This window comes from Acyrthosiphon pisum, chromosome A2 (assembly GCF_005508785.2).
Source record: "Acyrthosiphon pisum isolate AL4f chromosome A2, pea_aphid_22Mar2018_4r6ur, whole genome shotgun sequence".
Classification (NCBI taxonomy): Eukaryota; Metazoa; Arthropoda; class Insecta; order Hemiptera; family Aphididae; genus Acyrthosiphon; species Acyrthosiphon pisum.
Genome location: NC_042495.1, coordinates 85,934,203 through 85,957,696, shown reverse-complemented (window position 1 = coordinate 85,957,696; position 23,494 = coordinate 85,934,203). Strand labels below are relative to the sequence as shown.

The 23,494-nt window shown below is 27.2% G+C and overlaps 1 protein-coding gene across 3 annotated transcripts; it reads right to left on the bottom strand.

Annotated features, from left to right (window-relative positions):
- Window positions 1-625: 625 nt before the first annotated feature.
- On the bottom strand, window positions 626-23,011 carry LOC100162883. 3 transcript variants are annotated; one of them, XM_016806321.2, is made up of 14 exons: window positions 22,566-23,011; window positions 14,717-14,924; window positions 11,001-11,126; window positions 10,758-10,928; window positions 10,327-10,530; window positions 9,996-10,271; window positions 9,181-9,931; window positions 7,970-8,114; window positions 4,834-5,182; window positions 3,313-4,765; window positions 2,976-3,252; window positions 2,689-2,915; window positions 1,857-2,089; window positions 626-1,764 (listed from the first exon to the last, which is right to left on the bottom strand). In XM_016806321.2, exons 2-14 carry the CDS (start codon window positions 14,876-14,878, stop codon window positions 685-687), a joined length of 5,454 nt encoding a protein of 1,817 aa, XP_016661810.1. In that variant the 5' UTR covers window positions 14,879-14,924; window positions 22,566-23,011; the 3' UTR covers window positions 626-684. The 3 variants fall into 3 exon arrangements, with proteins under 3 accessions (XP_016661810.1, XP_016661811.1, XP_008185378.1); XM_016806322.2 differs by having other exon boundaries at window positions 3,319-4,765; window positions 22,566-23,010; XM_008187156.3 differs by having other exon boundaries at window positions 7,970-8,102; window positions 22,566-23,010.
- Between the last annotated feature and the right edge of the window lie 483 nt (window positions 23,012-23,494).

Below are 23,494 nucleotides of genomic sequence, written 5' to 3'. Positions count from 1 at the left end.
ATCAAACAGAAATATTAAAATACATTTTTAAAAAAATAATACATAAAATAATGAGCATAATTCTTTATTATAAACAAGAAATCCAACACAATATTAATAATCAACAACAATATTGTATTTAATAGTCACTAAAAAAATGACTAAACTAGTAATTAATAATAAAATGATTACTAAAATTTTTTTTTTTTTTTATTAATTTAAAATATATTATACAAACACAAGTATTTTATATGCGGAATAAAAGGAAATCAATATTATTTTTTACTCTTTTATACTGACTATCCACAAGTCGCAACTAAAATGTATATCCCTGTGAATTTAAAATACACAATATATATTTACATTTTATAACTATTTAGTATTTATGAATTAACCAAAATTCTTTTATTCAGTAAATTAATAGTAGGAAACATTTTTTAAAAATTAGATTAAAATCAATATTATAAAATTATAATTTATTTTGGGTAAAAAAAAATCAACAATGTGAACAACTTAATCTAATATTTTATATGACTATAATAATATACAAAAGAATGTACTTTATATTATATTTATAAATTTATAAATAATATATATCACATTTTAAGCAGATACATTTACAAAATTAAAACAAGTATATATTATATACATTTCAAATAATATAATTTTATAGGTTAATTATTCACAACATACATCACATATTTTTTACATAATTGAACATAATCCTGACATTTCTTTACCTTTATTAACTATTGGATATTCCTTAAGTTTTTTTGCATTGAGCATCAGTCTTGGTTTCATTTCCCTTTGTATTTTAGGAGCCACTACAGTTTCCATTTCAAGACCTGGTGGTGGTGGTTGATCAGGATCGATTTCCCCAAACGTCTGTGTGAAATCTGGTGGTGACTGTGGTTCAATGGATGTGTTTTCAGAGAGAATGATTGGTTTTACAACAGGTGTCATTTTTTGACTGATGTTTATCTTGATTGTCCCCATTGCGGGAGCAACTGGAACATTCCATTCAGTATCAGTGTTTCCATCAATAGAACATGTCATTGTAGAAACAGGGGATGGAGATTTAGGTTTAATTTCTTCAGGTACAATTTCTTGAGTGTTTTGGGGGGATGACAAACTGTTAATGTTTTCAACAATGGGTTCATCAACTAATTTAGGTGATAAAACTTCAGTCACTTGAATTATTTCCATAGTGTCAGGAATTTCCAAATCTTCATAATTATTTGTCTTCATATTTTCTTCAGTCTGTGATTCTTGAAAAACTGGTTCAGTTTGAAGTGAATTTTCATCTGTTATTTGCTCTTCATTTTCTTCAAGTTTAATTGATTCGGTTTCTATAATTGTTTCTGTTTCTGTTTCCATAATTGTTTCTGTTTCCATAATTGTTTCTGTTTCCTTAATTGTTTCTGTTTCTGTTTCCTTAATTGTTTCTATTTCTGTTTCCATAACTGTTTCTGTTTCCATAATTGTTTCAGTTTTTGTAACAGTTTCTTTATCTAGAACTGCTTCTTTTTCTGTAAATACTTCTTTAATCCCAACTGGTTCTTTTTCTAAAATTATTTCTTTTTTTATTAATGAATCTTTTTCAGCTATAAGTTTTTCTTCATCTTTCAAATGTATTTCTTCTTTTTTTTCATCTTTGATTTTTATATCTTCTGCCAATTTTAATTCAGATTGTTCTCCTTCTTTGATTTCTATTCTTTGGCTTTCCAATTGTTTAGCTTCTACAATAGCTCGATTTCTCTTACGAATTTTTTCCTCTCGAGTTTTCTGAAAAAAAAAGCAATTTTAAATATAATTAAAAACAAGAAAAAATATTTTTAACAATTTATTATTTATTATTAATTTAAATTATTATTTACAATCATATCATCATGGCACATGGGATGATAAAGCCTTTTATCCTTTTCAACACAATTCTTCAATTGCCACTCTTCATCTTTTTCATTATAAAATTGTTCAAACTGATCATGACACAAATAACAGGCAGCTAGTTCGCTATTTTCACCAGCTGGAACACAAGGAACATTCTCTTCTTCTAATTTTTCATCTTCTTTAGCACCTTTTTCTGCTTGTATATCAAACCAACTCGCAGCTAAAAGTGGTAGATAAATTTGTGAATTTATTTATGAATTAAGAATTTAGAAAAAACAAACTTTAATAAAAAAAAATCAAATTACTATGCTTAAAAAGGAAGTGTAAAAATATTAAAATTTCAAACATATTTTAGGTGTATAATATTGTAAAATAAAACAAATTCACTAATAATTAAACTATTATGAATCGCATAGTACAATACTGGTATCACCAATTTTTTTTTTTGATTTAATGTCATCCATAATACACTTTTGTTTTTAATGAAAGTCATTTTTTAAATATATGCTAGGGTGTGAAAAAATGGTTAGGACTACTGAATTAATCAACGATACAATATTAATTTCAATGTTCATAAGTACAACAAATGACTAATTAAGCAACAGGTATGCTAAGTTAAATTAAATATGAACAATTGAAAATAAGAAGAATATATATCTTATATAACTTATAAACTAAAATAAAAAATTCATTATTAACATTAATGATTACTATTCAAAAGTAAATATCAAAATCGATCAACTCTCATACTGTTAATTTTTTATTTTAGTAGTGATTTTTTCTAAAGATCTTGAATAAGCTTTATCAACCATCAATTACCTCTAGTCGTTTCATCTTCTTGTTCTTCATATTTACACCAGTCACTAGTATCATAATACCATTTTCTAGATTGAACAGTTTTGCTTGCCATTTTTTCACGTCTATTTTGTCTAAAATGCCAATCTAAATGACTACTATACTTAATGGTAAACTCTGCAGTGAAACGAATACCACAAGAACTGCACTGAATTCCTGTATATAAGTTGTGAATTAATCCTGGTTGTTTTCTGAAACAAGACAATATATTTGTAGCAAAATAAAGCAATTAAAAAAATTATAATACTAACTGTTTTAAGGATAAAGGATCTGAAAAATCAACAGGTTTTATAGTTAAATTTTCTGCCTCCTTCTCTTTCTTTTTTAGTTTTGATTGGACAACTTCTTTTGGCTTGTCCTTAGGTACAATTCCACTGTCCACTAACTTCTTAAATAGCTCATTAATGTCCATATCACTAGGTAAGACAGGAGGTATTATAGGTGCAGACATTGCAGGTGGTACATAAGAACTTGTAACAGATTCTAATTTCTGAGCAACATTAGAAAGTAGAGGTAGTGATGTCGTTGCTGCAAAATGAACAAAATAAATGACATAGTAGTTTTAAATATTTATTTATGGCATTATACATTTACTTGGTGCTAAAGAATATGAAGAAGAGAATGATTGTGGAGGAAGTTGGTTAATATCTTCATTTGGTGTTAATGCAGTCATTTCAAAACCGGTGAAATTTGGTGGCATTGGTGGAACAGGTATTGGCGGTAAAGATTCGGTAGAAGAATCTTCAGTTAGTACTACACCCATCATTTGAGAAATAGCAGCGTATCCTGGTCTAATATTTGGTGGTAATCCTGTGAATCTTAAGTAGTGTTTATTGCCTCTTACAATAATTGCTTGTGGTGGTCCGTTATAGTTAACTTTGAACGGTTGGTCATTAATCATAGCTCTCATTAATCCATCAATAAAACGAAAAATAAGTGCAGTGTTACCCACATCAATACGCTGTGGTTTAGCATCCAAATAGACAGGTACAGTATACGAGTTATCAATAATAATTGCTATACGACCAGCAACTAAATCTTGTCGCTTTGTGTTGCCTATATTGACTGAAGGAGGAGGACCTTCAAGTTTAACAGATCTTTTAACACCACCAAGGTCAGTAAAGATTGGAGAACCACCAAAAAAACATTCATAGAATTTTCCGTCTAAATAAAGTTCTCGAGTTGGTGCACCTAACCGTACTCTATGAGGTTGACCATCTAATAAAAATTCTCTATCAGGACTATTGAAATGGCACAAAACAGGAAATAGATCATCAAATATAACGTTTTTTGGAGTTCCTTGAAAATATATCTCTCTAGGATCGTCCCAAGATACAAAAGTAATCGCTGTTGGACCATAAAATCGTATTTCTCTCGATACACCATCAATACTGATAGTTTTTGTAGCATCATGAGCAATCATATCCAGTATTACAGGATCTGAAGGAGGAATAACAGGAACTGTCCAATCAGGTGAAGAAGATGCAAATGGAGCAGTTGGTCTAGGCACTTCATACATAGGCGGTGGAACAAGAGATCTTGTTGAGTGAGAATAATTTGGACGAGGTCCTCTAGACCAAGGTTCTACTCTATTTTGAGAGAATCTAGAACCATTTTCCGGTCTTGAATTCCAACTTTTATGATTTCTCCAAGTACGAGTTTTAGAATTTTCTTTTTCATTGCGTTTGAATGTTGTTTTACGCCTTTTATATACAGGTCGATCCTCGGAATCTGATTTTTTGTTAATTTTTTTTGACTCTTCTGAACCAGTAGAACAACTTTTTGAAGAACAATCGCTATCACTTCCGCTGACATCAATTGGTTTTTTGATAACAAGATTCCAAGAGCCAAGCCCGGGACTGTTTTCATCAACAGGTTTTTCAATAATAGTTACCGGTTCTACTAAGGTAGGTTTTAAATCAGTACCATTTCCAGTAACAGGTATAGCAATTTTTGGAATAACGTGCTCCTTTAATTTAGCATTAGTATCTTCTGCATTATTGACTTCTTCTAATTTTTCCACTTCATTCATTTCAATTACCTTAAATATTTAAATGAAAAACAAAAATTTCAAAATTTTATAAATACACAAAATTTTATTATTCTTACCTGACACATAATTTTTTTATATTCATCAAAAGATATGCTTCCTGCGTTTAAAGCTTCTTCAGCTTGTCTAAGAATATGGCTTTTATTGTTTTGTGTAGGTTTAGCTCGCATGTCTACGTCCATTGTATCATTATTTTCTACTAATGTTTCATTCAATTCACAAGGCATTTTTTTGGTAGGAGACTTGTATGGTATTTTAAACGTATCTGGTTTTATTTCCTTATATTTTGCCCAAGATTTACCAACCTCAGAATTTTGTGTTTCAGATATTTGTGGCGGAGGTGGTGGTGTAGGTACAATAGGTAGAGCAGATAATGTTCGTAAATCCACATCTTCTGCACCAAAGAGTCTGAAAATAATTTTTATTGAAATGAAAATAAATATAAAACTAGTCAAAGCGTATATAAACATTATGCATTAATATAAATATATCATTTATAACTTTATACTATAACATAAATCATTTAAAACTAAAGAGAAATTAAAGTTTTCTAAAAACATAAAAAATAATTATTATATATTATTTAGTACAAATGTATGGCACATATCTGATAAACAAGATAAGATTTCTGTATACATCTATATTTATAATTAAAATAAAGTCCAGAAAAACGGTTTCCCATCTAAAATTATCAAAATTCATTATCTGACAATAATTTATTGTAGATAAGATTTTAAATAGACAGTATACAGAAATTTATTATCAACCGCATTGAAGAACCTGAACATTCACTTAAACTGCTAAAACAAAATAATCACATACAAGGGAACAGTTTCTATTAGAACTTAAATAAATATGTATAAATATTAGTAAGTAGAGTTAATTTGTAGATGACCATCAATATTAAAATACAAAAATTATAACAAATATACACACATAATAATAGGCAACAAAAACTTTTTGAATTATGTTATTATACAGCATGATATTTTTAGTATACTCATCTCATTTGTATGTTTAAATTATGCATATATTCAAATTCTGATTTTTAAAATTTTTAGGTGTAGTTAAAGACAATATTTTTACAACACTTGTCTATTTAAAGAGTATTGATGATGGCAACTTTAGTTTTTCAAACGTGAACCTTCATGTTTTAATACTAGTTGTGAATCAGATGACTTTTCTGAAAATGTTAGTGTACTGTAATCGAAATTTGAACAGAAAGTTTTTGACCTATTCTGCTTTAAATAGTAAGGATAATACTATTATAAAAGTATATTATTATGATTATTGAACGCAAAATTAATCCATAAGCATTTAGTAATATTAAAAACTGTATACCCGAGTCCTGACCAAGAAGTAATAATTATAAACAAATATTTTCTTTTGTATACTTAATCATAATTACCAAACTTGTATCCTTTTATAAGTATTTAATAGACTGTTATCCTTAGTATTTAAAGTAGAGTAAATTTAGAAACTTTTTGTTCATATTTCAATTACAATACATCAACATTTTCAGCAAAACTATCCGTTTCACAAGTTGCATTAATACATGTAGGTTCTCATTTGAAAACCAATGTTTGTGTTGCCACAAAATACTCCTTAAATATTGTGAAAAATTTAACTATTTTAAAATATTGTCTTGGACTACAAAATTATTCCAAATAACATAATTTTAACATAAAAATATGATGAGCATGCCTTAAAAATCATTCTATATATTTTCTATTTAGCAATATTATTAAAATTGAGTATTTAGATCTAGAAAATATATACTTACACTAAAGTCATTACAATAAAATAATTCTATATCAATCCAAATGCAATATAAATAAATTAAAATTATTAAAAGATTATCTGTGTCTAGTGTATGTAAGTGCAGTTTTTACCAACCTATGGATCGAAAAATATTTATAATGGGGGGTTGAAATCATAAACGAATAATAAAACTAAAAAACTAAAAATGGATTTGAATTTTAAAATGATTTATATATACAACAGAATTAAGTAATCAATCTTCAATTGTGCATTATATTTACTAAAATTGCTTATAACAAAAATTATTAGTAATATTAGAAGATTATGGCATACTTAATATTTTAATTTTTGGTGGAGGGTCGACCCTACCCAGAAAAGTAAATTTGGGAGCCGCTATAACAAAAATGTTGGGTAACACTGTGTTAGTGTATGGAAAATGAACACAGTAATACTTATCTGATTAGTACCATCTTTATACATAAAAACAAATATTATTTTAATATGTACTAAGTTAATTATTATTATTAACAGGTAAACTAAAATGCATTGAATTCAAAGAATCAAAACAATGCATTTTTGACAAACCATAAACATTAACACCATAAATTGAATAAAACCAACATGATATTTTATAAATGAATTACATATCTTGAAATTAAGTTAATTTATATCTTACACATTGTATTGTATATATATATATATATATAATACATATAATATATATGTATAATGCAGGGTGATTTCATTATTAACAAAAATGCTTTTAAAATAAAAAATACCAATATTGCCAATATTGCTCAGAAAAAAATTAGAAGGGTCAAATTATTATACAGTGTCCCGCGAGGATTTACCCATTGCAATATCTCCTGATAAAAAAATGTATCATAAATCTGTTTTATTTTATTACTCACAGAGACAAGGGTTAAACTTTTTTTATTTTTTTATTTAATTACATGTTTTGGTAAAAGAGTTAAAAAAGTAATTTTTTTATGTTTGAAACAATTGAAGATTGCTATTTTAGTTTATTATTGTGAAAATTATGACTTCAACATTTTATTTGCATTAATTTTTTTTAGTTTATAGGCAAAAAACCAGTTTTTGCTGGTCAGCGAGTCCCCCTCTACGGCTAATAGGTATTTCCTCTTGGGACACATTCATAATTTTAAATACATATAATTCTTAAGCATCCTGTGTATGCATAAAACATAAAACATATTCTAAGTATAAAAACAATTTTATGATGATTAATAATTAAATATATACTATATAAATAAAAATAAATGCTATTTAAGTATGTCTAACTAATTATGAAGATTATTAATTCTAAGAGATTTTTTTTAAACAAATTCTGAACATTTTATAATTTTTAAACCTACTAATTATTTTGGTAGTTCATTTTTATTACTTTATATTGAAAAAATTAAAGGAACTTACTCATCAATGATTTCAGATTTGCTCTTTTTTGCTGCAGGTTCTATATCATCAGTTTTGATTGAATCGGAGGTCCTCTTCACAGTCGGGACTTTAATTCTTAGGTCAATGTCATTTTGTTGTTTGATAATAATGTCTGCAAGAATACCTTTAATTTTTATGAGAGTTCAAATATGTACCTTTGTACTCAATCTGGTTTAGGAAGTTATAAATATTATGTAAAAAAAAAATAACAGATATTCTTCGTATGTAGTTGATCCCGTAGATGATTATGTTAGTTAACTGTTGTCATATTAAATAAAATTGACAATGGTTATAATATTATTAACCACATTTTAAAAACTATACTGAGCTTTGTTTTTTTTTTTATTGCTCATTTCCATTTTTTTGTTTATGGAAAATTATGAAAATATTGTGATTTTCATAAACCATCTTTATCTTAACCTCAATAATTTTTCTTTAAAAACAAAATTTAACAAATTTATCATAAATTTGCAAAAAATAATAATTTATTTTAATTCTTACAAACTTGAAGTACATTCTAAATCTTAAAATTGGACATGGCTAATAATATATTAGATTTAGAATAAAATAAAAGTAGCCACTAAGAATGTAAACCCCTTAAAAAATGCACACTGATAAGAATACTAGGCAATAGTGTCATTGTTCTACTCAGAATCTATAACACATATAAATATACATCCACTATAATATATATGCATAAATATATATTATTGACAATTCATGTTTTAAATTAACTTATTATTACTTTATAATACAATGTATAGAATTTAACCAATTTGGTTGATTAATATTAAAATTCATTTCATGTCTGAATGCAGATAAAAATTATTTAATACATTAATACATTTTTTATTGATAAATAAAAACATATTTTGTTTGTCTTATATAACATCCAATAAGCTGTTTTATTAAAAGTAAAACAAAATGTTAGTCTGATGCATGAGGAAACGCAATGTCTTAATTTGTATAAATATATATTGTAATAAAAAAAGAATAACAATATCTACCAAAATATTGGCTTATGGGCGGTAAAACCATTCATATACAAGATGATAGGACTTTCTGGAAAGGTGAAATTGTTTTATTTTTATTATGGGGAAGAAAAGCATCCAGTTTATTTAAAAATAACAACAAATCGCCAACAAAGAAATTTATGATAAAATATAATTGATCAGACATTTTAATCTTACTTTGATTGGATTTTACAGCATGGGTGTCTGAGTCATTTTTCATTTCTAATGGTGCTGGAGTTGATGGATCAGGTGATTTCTTCATTGTTTGCATGTATATACGAAGACGTTTTAAAGAATCGGAATCTTCCAGAGAATCTGTTTTTTCTAATTCAGAATTAATGTTTTCAGAACTGTTTATATCAGTTTCATTAAATAAATCTTTGTCTTTAGAAGCATTTATTTCAATAGCTTCAGGACTAAGAAGATTAACATCATTTTTAGGTTCGTCTTTGGACAACTTTTCTTCGATTTTTGGCAGTATTGCACCTTTGATAGTCACTGTTTCATCCTGATCGGTTTTTACATTGGATAATATATTTTTCTTCTTTAAGTCCAGTTCTTTAATATTTTTTTTTTCATCTCTTCTTTTGTGATATTTTTCATCTTTTAAGTTTTTTTCTTTGCGGTCAGTTTTTTTATGGGTCTTTCTTGGGAGTTCTTTTTTAGAAGGTGAACAACTTGGACTTCTTTCTTTTCTTTTTGATTCCCGATGTTTACTACTGTCTCTTTTGGGTTTATCAAGTTTTTTATCATCTTTATTTTTGAGAATTGGCTGTTTAACATCATTAGCAAGTGATGGTGACGACTTTACAGCATTTTCCACTTTTCTTAAACGTGGATCGCGGTTTAGAGTTTGTAACAATTGTGTACTGACTGGGTTGATTTTGGCAATTTGTTGGTTTACATTGAAAAATTGACTAGAAACAACCTATAATAAAAAATGCATTTTTATTTATTTATGATATTTATATAATTGGCTAATTTAAAATTACCATTTCTGAATTTTGTTGCTGTGATACAAATGGTTGTGCAGGATTTTTTAACGATTGTACTGCAGGTAAAGGTGTTGGTTGGAATTTTTTAGAAGGTGAAACAATAACTTTAATTGGCATTGAAGGTGACTCTGAACTGATTGAAGATACATCAATCATTTTAACTGAATTCTCAGTTATTCTTCGAGAATTTTCAGATGACTGAATTTTTGCATATACTTCTTCATTAGAAGGCGAAACACTCACAGAAGATGATGTACTCGCATTAAAAGCATTCTATAAATATTTTTAAATAAATGATAGGTTTAAAATGAGTATAAAATAAATTTACTTTTGATAGATTTATCTTGTTCATTGATCTTTTTTTTTGAATTTCCATTTGATTTTTGGTTTGCAATAATTCCAATTCTAATTTTTTTTGCTGTAGTTCAAGCAATTCCTTTTGTTTCTTAATGAATTTTTCTCGTAAAGATATATCTTCTTCAGACTCATTGTGTATTGGTTGTACAGGTTTCGGTGCCTCGGTATGATTAACCTGGAAAACTAAAACATGTTTAAAACTGGCTACAACATTTTTCTCGAACCAGGTTTACATTGTGTATGATTTACTACTAGCAGTATAACTTTTCAACGTCTGATTAATAAAACATTAAAATATTATCAAATGAAATCAAAATAACTTTGGATATTTCAGATTGTAAAAGTTCATTGTAATTCACACCATGTAAACCAGGCAATAAGAAACAAAAAATAATTATATACATTATTTAGAAATTTTGGATTAACATGAATGTTTGGTGGAGCAGCGCTTATAGGCCAGTTTTTGTCAATTGAATGAATCATTACATCAAGGGCGTGAAGTTTAGTAGGTGTTACAACATCATTCCATGTAGAACGTAGTTTATACATATTTCCTCTAGTCTTTTCATCAACCTAAGACAAAAGAGATTATATAGAAAACATTTGACTTAGAAAGTTAATAAAATACAATATTATAATATTTACTTTAATGAAAGTGCTAGCAAAAAGTTTCTCAATGTTGTGAATGAAAAGTGGTGTATATGGCGGTCCAATGTTTTTCATGACCGAGTCAATTAAGTAAAGTACTGGTAACTTGCTGTCAGCCTGCACCTGAATATAATTAATATTAAATGTAAGTTTAAAAACAAACCTGAATATGGTTTCATCCTTGCGGTCCTCCACACTCCTCCAGAGTATCTTCAAGATTTCTCCATTATGTGCAGAAAAAGGCAACCACTTTGATATCAATTAATATAACACTTGTTATATTTAAAGATGTTAGGTATTTTTTTTTTATTTGTATATATTATATAACAAAATAGATAGTTTACAATAAACCAAAAACTATAACTACAATATACATTAAAAATATTATTTTTATCCTAATGTGTACTAACTATAATTTTAAATACAGAGGTTTAAGTCTATTATCAATTGAACTAAGGTACTGAAGAAAAAGATAATATAGGTAGTTCTTTATGCTACAATTTTTCATAACTGTATAAATAAGTAAAAACAAAAATGAATATATATTGGACTAATCACAAGTGTGAATATAGTGGGTAAGCCAAGACAATTTCTCATATTTTTTTCAAGCTAGATGATTTAAATTGATTAAACCAACTGGAATCTCTAGGTTTTCACATGACTAATATTAAGAAAAACTCAATAACTCACTCAAACACAGTAACCATTATAACAAATGTATGTATATTAAATACAAATATGACAATTTAAAATGATATAATTAAAATTCATTGATTGTATCAAACTAACATACTAAGCATATTTATGATTGTACTAATATATGTATAGGGTAGTTTAACAATTAAGTTTAACAATGAATATATACAAATAATATTTGTCAAAATTCTTAGTTTTTTTAAAATTAAAATAATTTGATTAATAACAATTTTCAAAATAAAATATGAATTTAAAGCATAGTACAAACTTGTTTACAACGTTTTTTATTAGTGATTTTTTTTTTTGTTTTTATAATTAATACACATGATGGATATTATATTTAAGACTAAGTGGCTTGATATTTATCAAGTATAAATAGTTTACAACAATTTTTGTAATGTGATATTTATAAAATTTTTCTTATTTGTATTATAATTTTAAGAGTCTGGATATTAACTTATAAATTGAATATACTCATATTATGAATAATTAAATGATTTACTCAATAACTTGAAATAGTTTGATAAAATTGAGTTCTCGAGGCTATACAATTTTTATTGTAAGAGGAAAAAATTCTGTAAGCTTTATTAAAATAATAATGGTTAATACATAACAGAAGAATTTGATTGAACTGTTATTTTAATTGAGTTAATATTAATGGAAATTCATTCTATTTGGAGACAATCCTAGTCTTATCAATTGTCTACTAAATTTAAAAATTATAAGTTTGAGAAAATATATCTCTAAAATATTACAATTTTAAGTAATTGTAAATATTCTAAAGCTTATTTAAACATATACTCTTCTTACTTATCATAATAAGATAAAAAACTATTTTTGTATTGTGTTGTACACAATCTACCAATACACAAACACATATTGATTGGTGTTGTTAAATTACACAATTACAATACAAAATAAATAAATATTGTAGATACAATGTATTTAGGATTTTTTGTAATTACACATCTAATTGTAGATTACAATGTAGTCATTCATTTTAAATTTTTAAATTAATTAAGTTTTGATTTTTGATGCTTATAACACAACCATTTATATTATACAATATAACTTAAGTGTGTTTCAATATTCAGATAAAATAATTCCCCTGGCGAACTCAACCAAAAGTTACCGTAATTGTGTGTGATGTTTAATTTATAGGCAACAATAAATTACTAAAATGCTGAAGTTATTATTTTATTATTTCCGTAATTATATTTTATAAATAACATTGCATCTGTTGCATCACTACATATTGGATATACTTAAAACTTAATATATATATTCACATTTCTTACTGTGTTAGAAAGAATTAACCATATTATCATATTTTTTATTTTTAAAACTTGTACTGGCATAACGAAAAGTTGTTTCAGGTAAACCATACAAAGCTACAGTACCAGCATTTTAAAAGAAGTTAATATATTCATATTTTGGTAAAGAAAAATAGAAATTTTAACATTATATAATTATTAGCTCAATATTTCAACTATTTGGAATGATATAAATTAATTTAAATAGTATTGCATAATATCATTAGGTAGTAAAAACTTCCAGAGTTGATTATGAGTTATTAATTACATGTCTAATATTTAATTCAAAGTTGGTATATATTTTTAAAATAAAATAAAGTGCCCACCTGATAAAAGTTATACCCATAAAGTAAAATTCTAAAATGTTTGGAACAGTCATTAAGTTCACAATACCTAATAGTTTGGTTTCTTTTACTAGATAGACATTATTTAGTAATTATATTCAGTGCTTTTAATAATGAAAATGTATGGATCAAAATTAAAAGAGAATTTATGTATGTATAGAAAACCCTTATTGAAGCAAATTATAAAACGTAAGATGAAATTATACATAATATAATCTCATAATAGACAGACATTAGAAAAAAAAAATCACTTTTGACACTCTGAAACCTATGAGCACCACAGCTCATTTTTAGGATAGATTAATCAGTGATCTTTCTACATTTATTTATTTTCTTCACCAATTTATCAACTAAATTATAATATCCGTATTAACTAAACTAAGCCACCAACTTTAGGAATACAGTTAAACCCATTGATTGAAACAGGCTGAGGAGTACAATTTTATGTACATTTCATCTATACCTACTAAAAGAATATGATATATCCGCAATCAATATTAGTTATGATCACTGTTATTTCGATACCTACCTTTATGTTTTATTACTAATTGAAGTAAACAACATAAAGGTGAAACTTCAAATTTTATATGTTATCATCTCATTCAACCAGATAACACAGATCCATTATTTTCTGTATATCTTTGAAGTGGTTAAACTTGAGGTCTTCTGGAGTTAATAATTATCTCCCAACACAAATAAGATAAAGCATTTTTTTTTGAAATGATCATCTTTTTAACTTAATAAAATTCTGTATTTTTACCAATATGTTACTTATTGAGAATAGGTGTCATAGAAGTAAAGCAAATGTTAAAGAAACATTATTAATCAATTTTTAGATTTTATTTACACTTTCAAATAAATTATATTAAATACAGCACTAGTATTATAATTTGTTTCATTTACAATACAACCTATTATTTTAAAAAGTAAACCATTTATTTTTCATATTCTTACTGAGCTTTTCAAAGAAATAATTGCCAAATATTGAATAAAAAGAAAAAAGAAAAAAAAGAGGACCAAAAAGGACGTAAACCATATTTAGTCACATCATATATTTTTATTTCATGTTGTTTAAATATTGTAAATATTCACATATATTTGTACTTTAACTAAATATATGTCATCATAGCCAGAGGGATTTCAGCACTATCATTATCCAAAACATGCCTATTATGTATCTGAATTGATTAATGTAGATATTAGATATTCTACTACAAGTAAAAATTTCCAGTAACATTACATTTAAATTATATTAGGTAGGATCAATATATTTAAAAGCAAATAATTTGGGTTGACAATGTAGTGAATATCCCTCTGTTATGACTTTAAAATATTCATTACTATTATAAAGTTTAAAAACCTTATGCAGTTGTCTTTCAATACACTGTACAATGATTGGCGCATAAGCTGAGTTCTCTTCAGCCAGCATTGTCAACATGTTTATCAAAGGCTTGCTATTGACGTTGAGGTCGGCTAAGGCATTAAAATATTCTTCTGCTACTTCTTTTTCCTTGGCAGTCATTGTAGATTTTGTATTGTTCAGATTAAAAGTTTCAATACTTCCACCACTAAAACATACATATAAAATATATACATTAGCCATCATCTCAAAAGTAATTAAGATAAAAATAGGAGTTAGATGGCCCATTTATAAATTTATGTACCTAGTTCTGAATTTCAAATCATTTAAAAATAAAACAAGCAACAAATGTAATAAAATAAAATGTAATAAAGCATGTAATTTTTTCAGTGAAGAAAAGCAGCTCAATAGTTAAATAAACAGTCATAACACAGAAACAAAGAATAATGGGAATTATCTTTCTAACGGCAGCACTGATATTCCACCAGGTGTTGCAAATCTGTGCCCCATAAGAACCCATGTTAAACTGAAAAGGTGTCTCTTCTGGTTATTCTGTGGTCATAATTTGTTGCTTTTATGATACTGATATGTCAGGCATAAACACATCATTTTTGCATTAATATGTTAAAAGATACTTTTTTTATAAAACATATCCTATACTTGAAAATTACAAATTAATAGACAGATAATGACACATTTACCCTGTTCCAAAAGAGAAGACGCCAGATCACGAATTAAGATATACAGGATACGAAACGAACTTGTGATAAGTGAAACCCGCACCTTCTCACATTGCGGCCAGACTACTAGCGCTATATAGCATTATTGTGTTAACCGGGAGAACAAGGAACTAATAGTTCACACGTTGACAATCAACACAACAATCCTATAAAGCGCTAGTAGTCAGGCCGCAATGTGAGAAGGTGCGGGCTTCAGAAAAACATTGATAAGACCTTTCCGTTTCGTATCCTGTATATCTTAATTCGTGCGCCAGATTTACGTAACAAAACGGATTTCTCCTGTGGCCGCCTGGTGTCTTCTCTTTTGGAACAGGTATAGATATAGAGAAAATATTGAGAGTTGATTTGATATGTTTTCATGTTTTAAATCAAGACTAATTACTTAAATATTTTAATAAGAATGACATAGGTAGACATAATTATTTTTACAAAATATATGGGGAAAACCCAATGTCAATGGCAAACTGTATACATATCAAATATATTATTATGTACCTACCTATATTTTATATCAGAACTACCTAGATGTGAAGAAATATTCTATAAATTAGGAACTTAGGTACTACCCTGTCATCTAAGACTACAAAAAATGGTACTTTCCTGTATATGAGAATACAGCTATTACAGCAACTACCACCCAAGCCTACCTCCGTTATTGCAAATACCACAATAGGTGAACTTGAAACGTGTGCAAATTTTAATAGTAACAGGATTGTGAATTGTGATGTTTTACAAAACAATCGTAAAAGTCGTGATAACGGAGATAGTCTTGGATGGTAGTCGCGATAACAGCTGTAGTCTCATGTAACAAGAAAGTACCGGAACTTAACAATACATGTGTGATTATTATTTAAGATCTTAGTAGCATGTGATATAAGAGTATATTATTTCAATATTAAATATCTACCAGTTATTTATTTTCTTAATATCAGTAATATTTATAAACTGATTTATAAGTAATAACAGTTACATTTATTTTTTTTTAATGATGTAGATTGGTTATTGAGTTTGATATCTTATTATAAATACAATACATTGATATTTAAAATGTATCAAATTGCCCATTGAGACAATATTTTATTTTTCTGTTATTCAATAAACATATTATTTAATTGAAACTAAATTGTTATACAGCCATACCAGATGATTATGTTTTTAATTACAACTCATTATCTCGGCGAAAAAAATATTTAAAGTAATAACTAACACTAAATATTACAATACAATTATAAGAAATTATTATAATTGTTTTTTTAATGACACTTTATATATTTTATTAAATATTTTGATGTAAAATACTTTTCTAAAACTGTTTATATGCTTGTACAATAAACACCGAATTTAATTGATACATAAATAAGTATAAAATACACAGTAATGAAAAATAATTTTTGTTACTTTGCTTACTACTATTTATTAGAATGTCAAAATCAAATATAAAAGAAATATTAAAAACAACTGATTATCTATAAAAAAAAAGATAATATAAATTTTAATTTTTAAGAAATTTATAATACATTTTAAAAAACTTAATTGGGTTTTACTTTGTCAAGTTCTTACTGTAGAAATTATTTTTTTTATTGCAATATTCAAAGTAGGTTATAATATATCAGTGAAAATTAAAAATACCACAGAACAAATAAATTTAACTAATCATAAAACAATTTATAAAATCTAAGATTAAATTAGGTTTAATCACTTATACCCTGTAATAGTGTTGGGAATATAAAACTAAAATGTTATCTAGATGACAATAATAGATTAATAGAAATTTATCTAGATAAAAAAAACTGATAAGTATTTTTTTATACTTGACATAATCTATACAGCAGCTTAGCCAGAAATCTACCGAGGTAAGGGGAAACGCTAAATTAAATACCATATATTTGTACTATAAAGCCTTGCTGTATACTACACAAATAATCAAGGGGTTGACCGGGCCCCTTGCCCACACTAAATATGCCACTGGAACAATGGGTACGATTTATTAATATTTTTCTACACAATTTATCTTTTTAAAAAAATCAAAAACTGTGGTCTATGTTAGACATAATACTTGCATCATTAATTTTATTATGTTTTTAAATTTAAACTAATGGTTTTACTCAAATTTAATAAATATATTTAGGCATACACTTAGATAATACTTCTTAGTAAAATAGAACAACATTAAATATACTTATATACATAATTGTTTTAAAACAACATAATGTAAGTTAAGTTTAGTTTTAATTTGTATTAAGACGACGCTACCCATGTGTTTGTTGTCTCCATCTTACATCTAAACGTACTACATAGTAAATTTTCATTCACTAGGTTCAATGGTGTGCTGTTAGTTAATAGTTTTGATATTACAGTGAATTGTATTATCATAATTTAGATAAGAACATTATCCGATTGTTGGCTTATATTCAATGTTTTAATTTTCAAGGGAGATATGAGTATTTTAAATTTGTGATACTTCACATACCTATATCTTGCCTGAAAATTAAAATATCGAAAATCACCAGCACTTAATTATACAGATAAAGACCTTACCTAAAGGTTTGATAGTAGGTCAATTCACTCTATAAAAAAATAATATCAATATTATCAAAACTAAAAGCACACTGTTGAATCTAGTGAACAAATTATCCATGTCTTACGTGTGTAATACGGAGACTACAAGTACATAGGCAGCGTTCTCTTAACACATTAAGAACACTGAAGTAAGTTAGTTTAAATTTTTAAAATAAAATATATTAAAATATTATCCAGTTATTAGAATATATTATAAATTATAAAAATCAAATTGGTTAGGTTACAAGACAAGATAATGATAATGACAGTTACTGGCCGCGTTATATTGGGTTTTGATAATTTGATTCTAAAATATAAACTCTGAAATAAATAGATTTGTATAGATTATGTAGTGTGTAGATATTAGTAATAAAACTGACATTGAATTGGTGTCTTTATAACGTGATATACAAAATATTATACGTACCTACCAAGTATTGAAGGTTATAGGACATCTCGGCGAAAGTAATTTCGGCAAATGGGATTACAACAAAACTTTTTCGGTGAATGGCTATATATTTTTATCTAGATAAGTCGCAACACCCTCTGTTTGCCGTAAGTTGACTCACCCTTTTTTATTTTTGCGCACTCATAGTATGGTTCAAACATTGACAATACAGTATACTATGCATAAACCATGGTGTTTCAATAAGTGAAACTGTATTATAACAAAGTTTTCCCCGTATTCTGCATACACAAAAAAAAAAGTGGGTCAACTTATATAGAGAAAGCTATTGTTTTTACAATGGTGTTTATTTATTTATTTTTTTTTTCTTTTATTTTTATATCCTGTATACAAAATTTCTTCCAGAAGGAGTGCTTCGATTTCAACATATAGTATAAGGTACTATAAAGGTCTTTTAGCAAATTGAATCAAGATGGTACTTTAGAGAGGTCATTTTTCGATTTTCTCAATAGTTATTTAATGCCACGGGAATAACCACCGGGAAATTACGAAAAAACGCTAAAAATGGGATTTTAATTTCTAACGCTTTGTTTATCACCATAGAAACGAATAAAAAATTATAATATTTTAATATTAATTCAATTTACATGATAAAATAAATAATAACAAAATATAAAATATCCAGACTGACATACCGTCTCCGCTCTGAAATTCAAGTCTTATACAATCCATTATACAATGACCCACTTGTAATCTACTGTACAGCAGAGCGACATCCACTTACCTACTTTTTTTTTGTTATTTAAATGAATTTATTATATCATTTTATTTCAAAATTTATATCAGGAAAATCAAATTTACTGTTATTTGTAAGGTATTTTTAAAAATGTATATGATGATTAAAATTAAAAGCATTTAAAATCTCTGAATTCTTGGTTACTGGCTATTAGCAAACATAAAAAAAATTCTTATTATTGTAGGCAAATTATTTATAATATATAGGAACCTTTTTTAAATAAATTAAGTTAATTTGTAGATCCACATTTTTGTAGGTCAATACTAAGAGTGAGAAAGATACTTTCAATGAGAAAAAAGTAGTTATTTTGGCGTATGATCAGTTTAAATTATACACAATATATTTCTAAAATGTAATGTATAATAAGTATAAATTTCATTGAAAATAAAAAGGTATTTTAACATTTTAGTACACTAAAATTATTCAATATTAAAAAAAAAAATGTGAAGTGCAATAAATAACTAACTTTTTGTTTCTTTATATCTTACATAAATATTTAAATTTTTTATGTGATTTTTTTACATAAATGTGACTACTGATAATATCTATTGACATAATTACAAAAATAGTAATGGTGAGATTAATTATAATTTAAAGAGTAACAATCAAATAGAAAACTATTATGATACAATAATTTGAGTACAAAAATGAATGTGATTATTGATAATATCTATTAATAAAATTACAAAAAGACTCAATAAAGTGAAAGTTAAAAAAATCAATTTGTGTATCATTAGCTAATTTAGTGGATCTATTTAATGGTGCATTTAATATATTATATGGGTAGTTAGTTCTGTGCAATTGATTTAAAATGTATAAAAATTTCTAGTTTTGTCTTTGGGGGACACAAAAAAATTTATAAAACTAAGCAATTCAGGACAATCAATGTAACCATTTAATTATCTAAATAAGAATTTTAGATCAAATATGTTTCTTCATACAACAAGGCTTATATATAGGTTATAGAGGTATATTATATGAATGTTTAAATACAAATACAAAGGGTATATATAATCTAATTTTTGTTAAATACTGTTTAATATTACCTAGATAATATAATTTTTTTCATGATTTAATAACAGTATTTTAGTTTTAATTTGTACTTTACGGATTAACCTCAGAATTTGTTTATCTGTGGTTGCCGTACCACCCTATTCCGTGGATAATTGAGAGTTTACTGTAATCAATTTAAAATGAATGGTTTGTCAAAATAATAGGCTGAGATAATCTTAATATTGCAGTCATCAGTATCAGTTATTTTCTTCAAACCTTTAGTAGGTACCATAGTATAATATAACCCATATAATGTCAATATATATGTACCTAATTTTTAAATGATAATACAATTTAAATATCTACTAGATTAGAAACCATTTAGTAAATAAAAGGCAATATAACTCTGTGTCTTATAATACTGCTTACCACAATAATGATTTGAATTAATAAATAATAATGTTACAATATTAATATTATACAAACAATGATTTTAGTTGGTCATAAAAGTTTGAAATAACAACCTAAACAATAAGCAAAAACACATAGGTAATTTTATTTTTATTGTTTAAATTATATATCATTAATTATTATTTACCTGCTTTATAGCTATTAGATATAATTGTGTTGTATTATTTATCAGGTGATTGACTAAAAGAATATTTGAATTTTATAGGTACTAATATGAATATTATTCCAATAATCACTGTTCTAGAAATGTAAGATGTTTTAATATGTCATGATTTATACATCAAATATCAGGCTGTTTAATATCAGATCATAGATCTGACAAAATAAAATATCAGGTATCACAAAAAAAATTTTTTGGCCTAACTCTACAAAATAATTTAAAACAACATTTTAATAAACACCTTATCACCTTTGATTTTAACTTACACAAATAAGATGAAACCATAGACCTATAAACTAATGGACAGCACTTGGAGAGTCAGTAGTATAATACAGAGTGAGCGAGAAAAGAAACTTTTTTACTACTTAGTAAAATGAATTTGGTTCCTTATGCAGGATTTATGCGAGCTCCTTCACTACTTTATGTTCTTATTCTCTCAGTTATATGGTTATATGATCAACATGCATTGATGGCAGGGCGAAGAGAAATGTGCTGTCTATTATTTATATATCCATGGATCAAATCAATAGAATTCATTTAAATTAAATAGAAGTTTAACCTAGAGTAAAAAGAGATGATTTTCAAAGGAAACCTAATTTATGACCATAAAAAAAGTATATTTTAGTATAAGCTCAATGAGTTGGTCATAATAATAAATTGCTTTAAATAAATATTTTAACAATAATTCTTGCTATACCAATTGGTAATTAGATACAATTCTCACTGGCATATTATTATGCAATTATAAAGCTATAATAGATCCATAAAAATACATTTTAATACCTACAAAGAGCACATATTGTTTCATCTAAATAGGGGAAAAAATTATAGGTAGATAAAGTAAATTAAATGGATTGTGGGACCTTAAAAAATATGTTAAAATATATTGTTATTATTTTCATGAATGCACATAAATAATTAACTACCAATATAAATAAATTTCCCAAAAAATTGTTTATTTAAATATTAATGGAAATAGATATAAAATATTTCTAACTCATGGTCTACATTATGTGGAGGAAACTTAAGCAACCACAAAATAATGTCAATGTTAATCTTATAAAATATGATTCTGGGGTTAGATTTCAGCATGTACAATGAGTTGTGTATTACTATATTAACTCAAATGGTTACTCTCCTAGTAAAGATAACACACAACTCTATGAATATTATGTGGTTACCAACATTTCAGCAATTTAACAAGGTATTCAATAAAATAACATAAACTGATGAGACAATAGATGGTGAGCTTCAATATGGTTTTAATAATTTAATCAATCTAAACTTAGTGGTGAATACCTAAGTAGGTTAAGAAAATAAAAATGTATTATCAAATATATTTACGTATTTAAAGACGAAGTACATTGACAATATAAGTGTTATCTCTAAAACGCTAGCGCGATCGTTTACGTTGAATGTTTTGTCGGCCACCCGAGGTCGACATTCGGCAAAAACGTATTACCGAAGACAGTATCGACAAGCGAATGGCCATCGAAACGGGGTGCGAAGAACATTTTGAACATGCGGCTTTAGGAACCTCGGCGAGGTCGCGGGTGGAAAAAATATGGCACACACCATTATGGCCGCTACCGAAAGGCTCAGTTTTCTGACGATGACAAAAGCCCAACTCCCGAAATATTAGCATTAAGGAATCGTTATTTTTCATAATAGGTATGTTGTCGAACACTCGGAAATGTAATAATAGCGATAGAGAATCCACTCACCGGAATGCGATGACACGGCGATCGGGTGATGTGCCGTCGGTCCGTCAAGTTGTTGAAGTTCGAACGTGTCAGTGGTTATGGCTATTGACTCTCATATCCAACGCCTGCTGCTCGAGAGAGTGGTAGGCGAACAACAAATAACAACTATAATATTGTGTGAAAATATTATATTCAATGTAACGATTAGTTAATTTTTATATAATAATTTTCGCTGATTCGGGCAGTGGTAGTATGCAGTGCGCATCTGCCCGGATTGCAAAGCAGAATGGTCGTATAAATGAATAAATTGCACAAGATGGCGGACGTCCCACGATCTAACGTATACACGCACGCACGCGCATAGTAGCCTACTTTTTTCGTTGAGTAGGATGCACTGAATAAGACGTGAACAGTGAACTCTTTACAACCAACCCCGGTGGCCAGGTTGCATTATTAGCATAGAGTTTAGTGGTAGCCATGACAAATTATATAGGTATGTCAGCAACTCCTGATACGCATGTCTGTGACGTAAGCATTACTCTAACTGGTTGTGCGGTGGAGTGGTGGTGGAGTCTTCGACGGCGGCGATTATTGTGGCCGTGACAGCGGTGGACCAATGAGAAACGGAGAAATTGTTACGTCACTGAATATGGCTGGGCGGAGGGTGGGTGCGCGATTTGTTTTTAAACCGGTAATGTTGCTGACTTACCTATATAATTTGTCATGGTGGTAGTGTGGTGGTATAGTGGTGGTGTGGTACTGTGGTATGATGACTGTATTGTCTGTCCGAGAAGTCCTGAGGTGTTGCCAACGTTCCGATCCAACATTATCCGTGGTCGTAATATTATCGAAGAATACCCAAGCATGTAATTGGATTTCGAAATATTTTCTTTCTATTGGAGGTGGTTAGAGGGGAAAAACGTATACAAAAAACGATCTACAAAGCACAA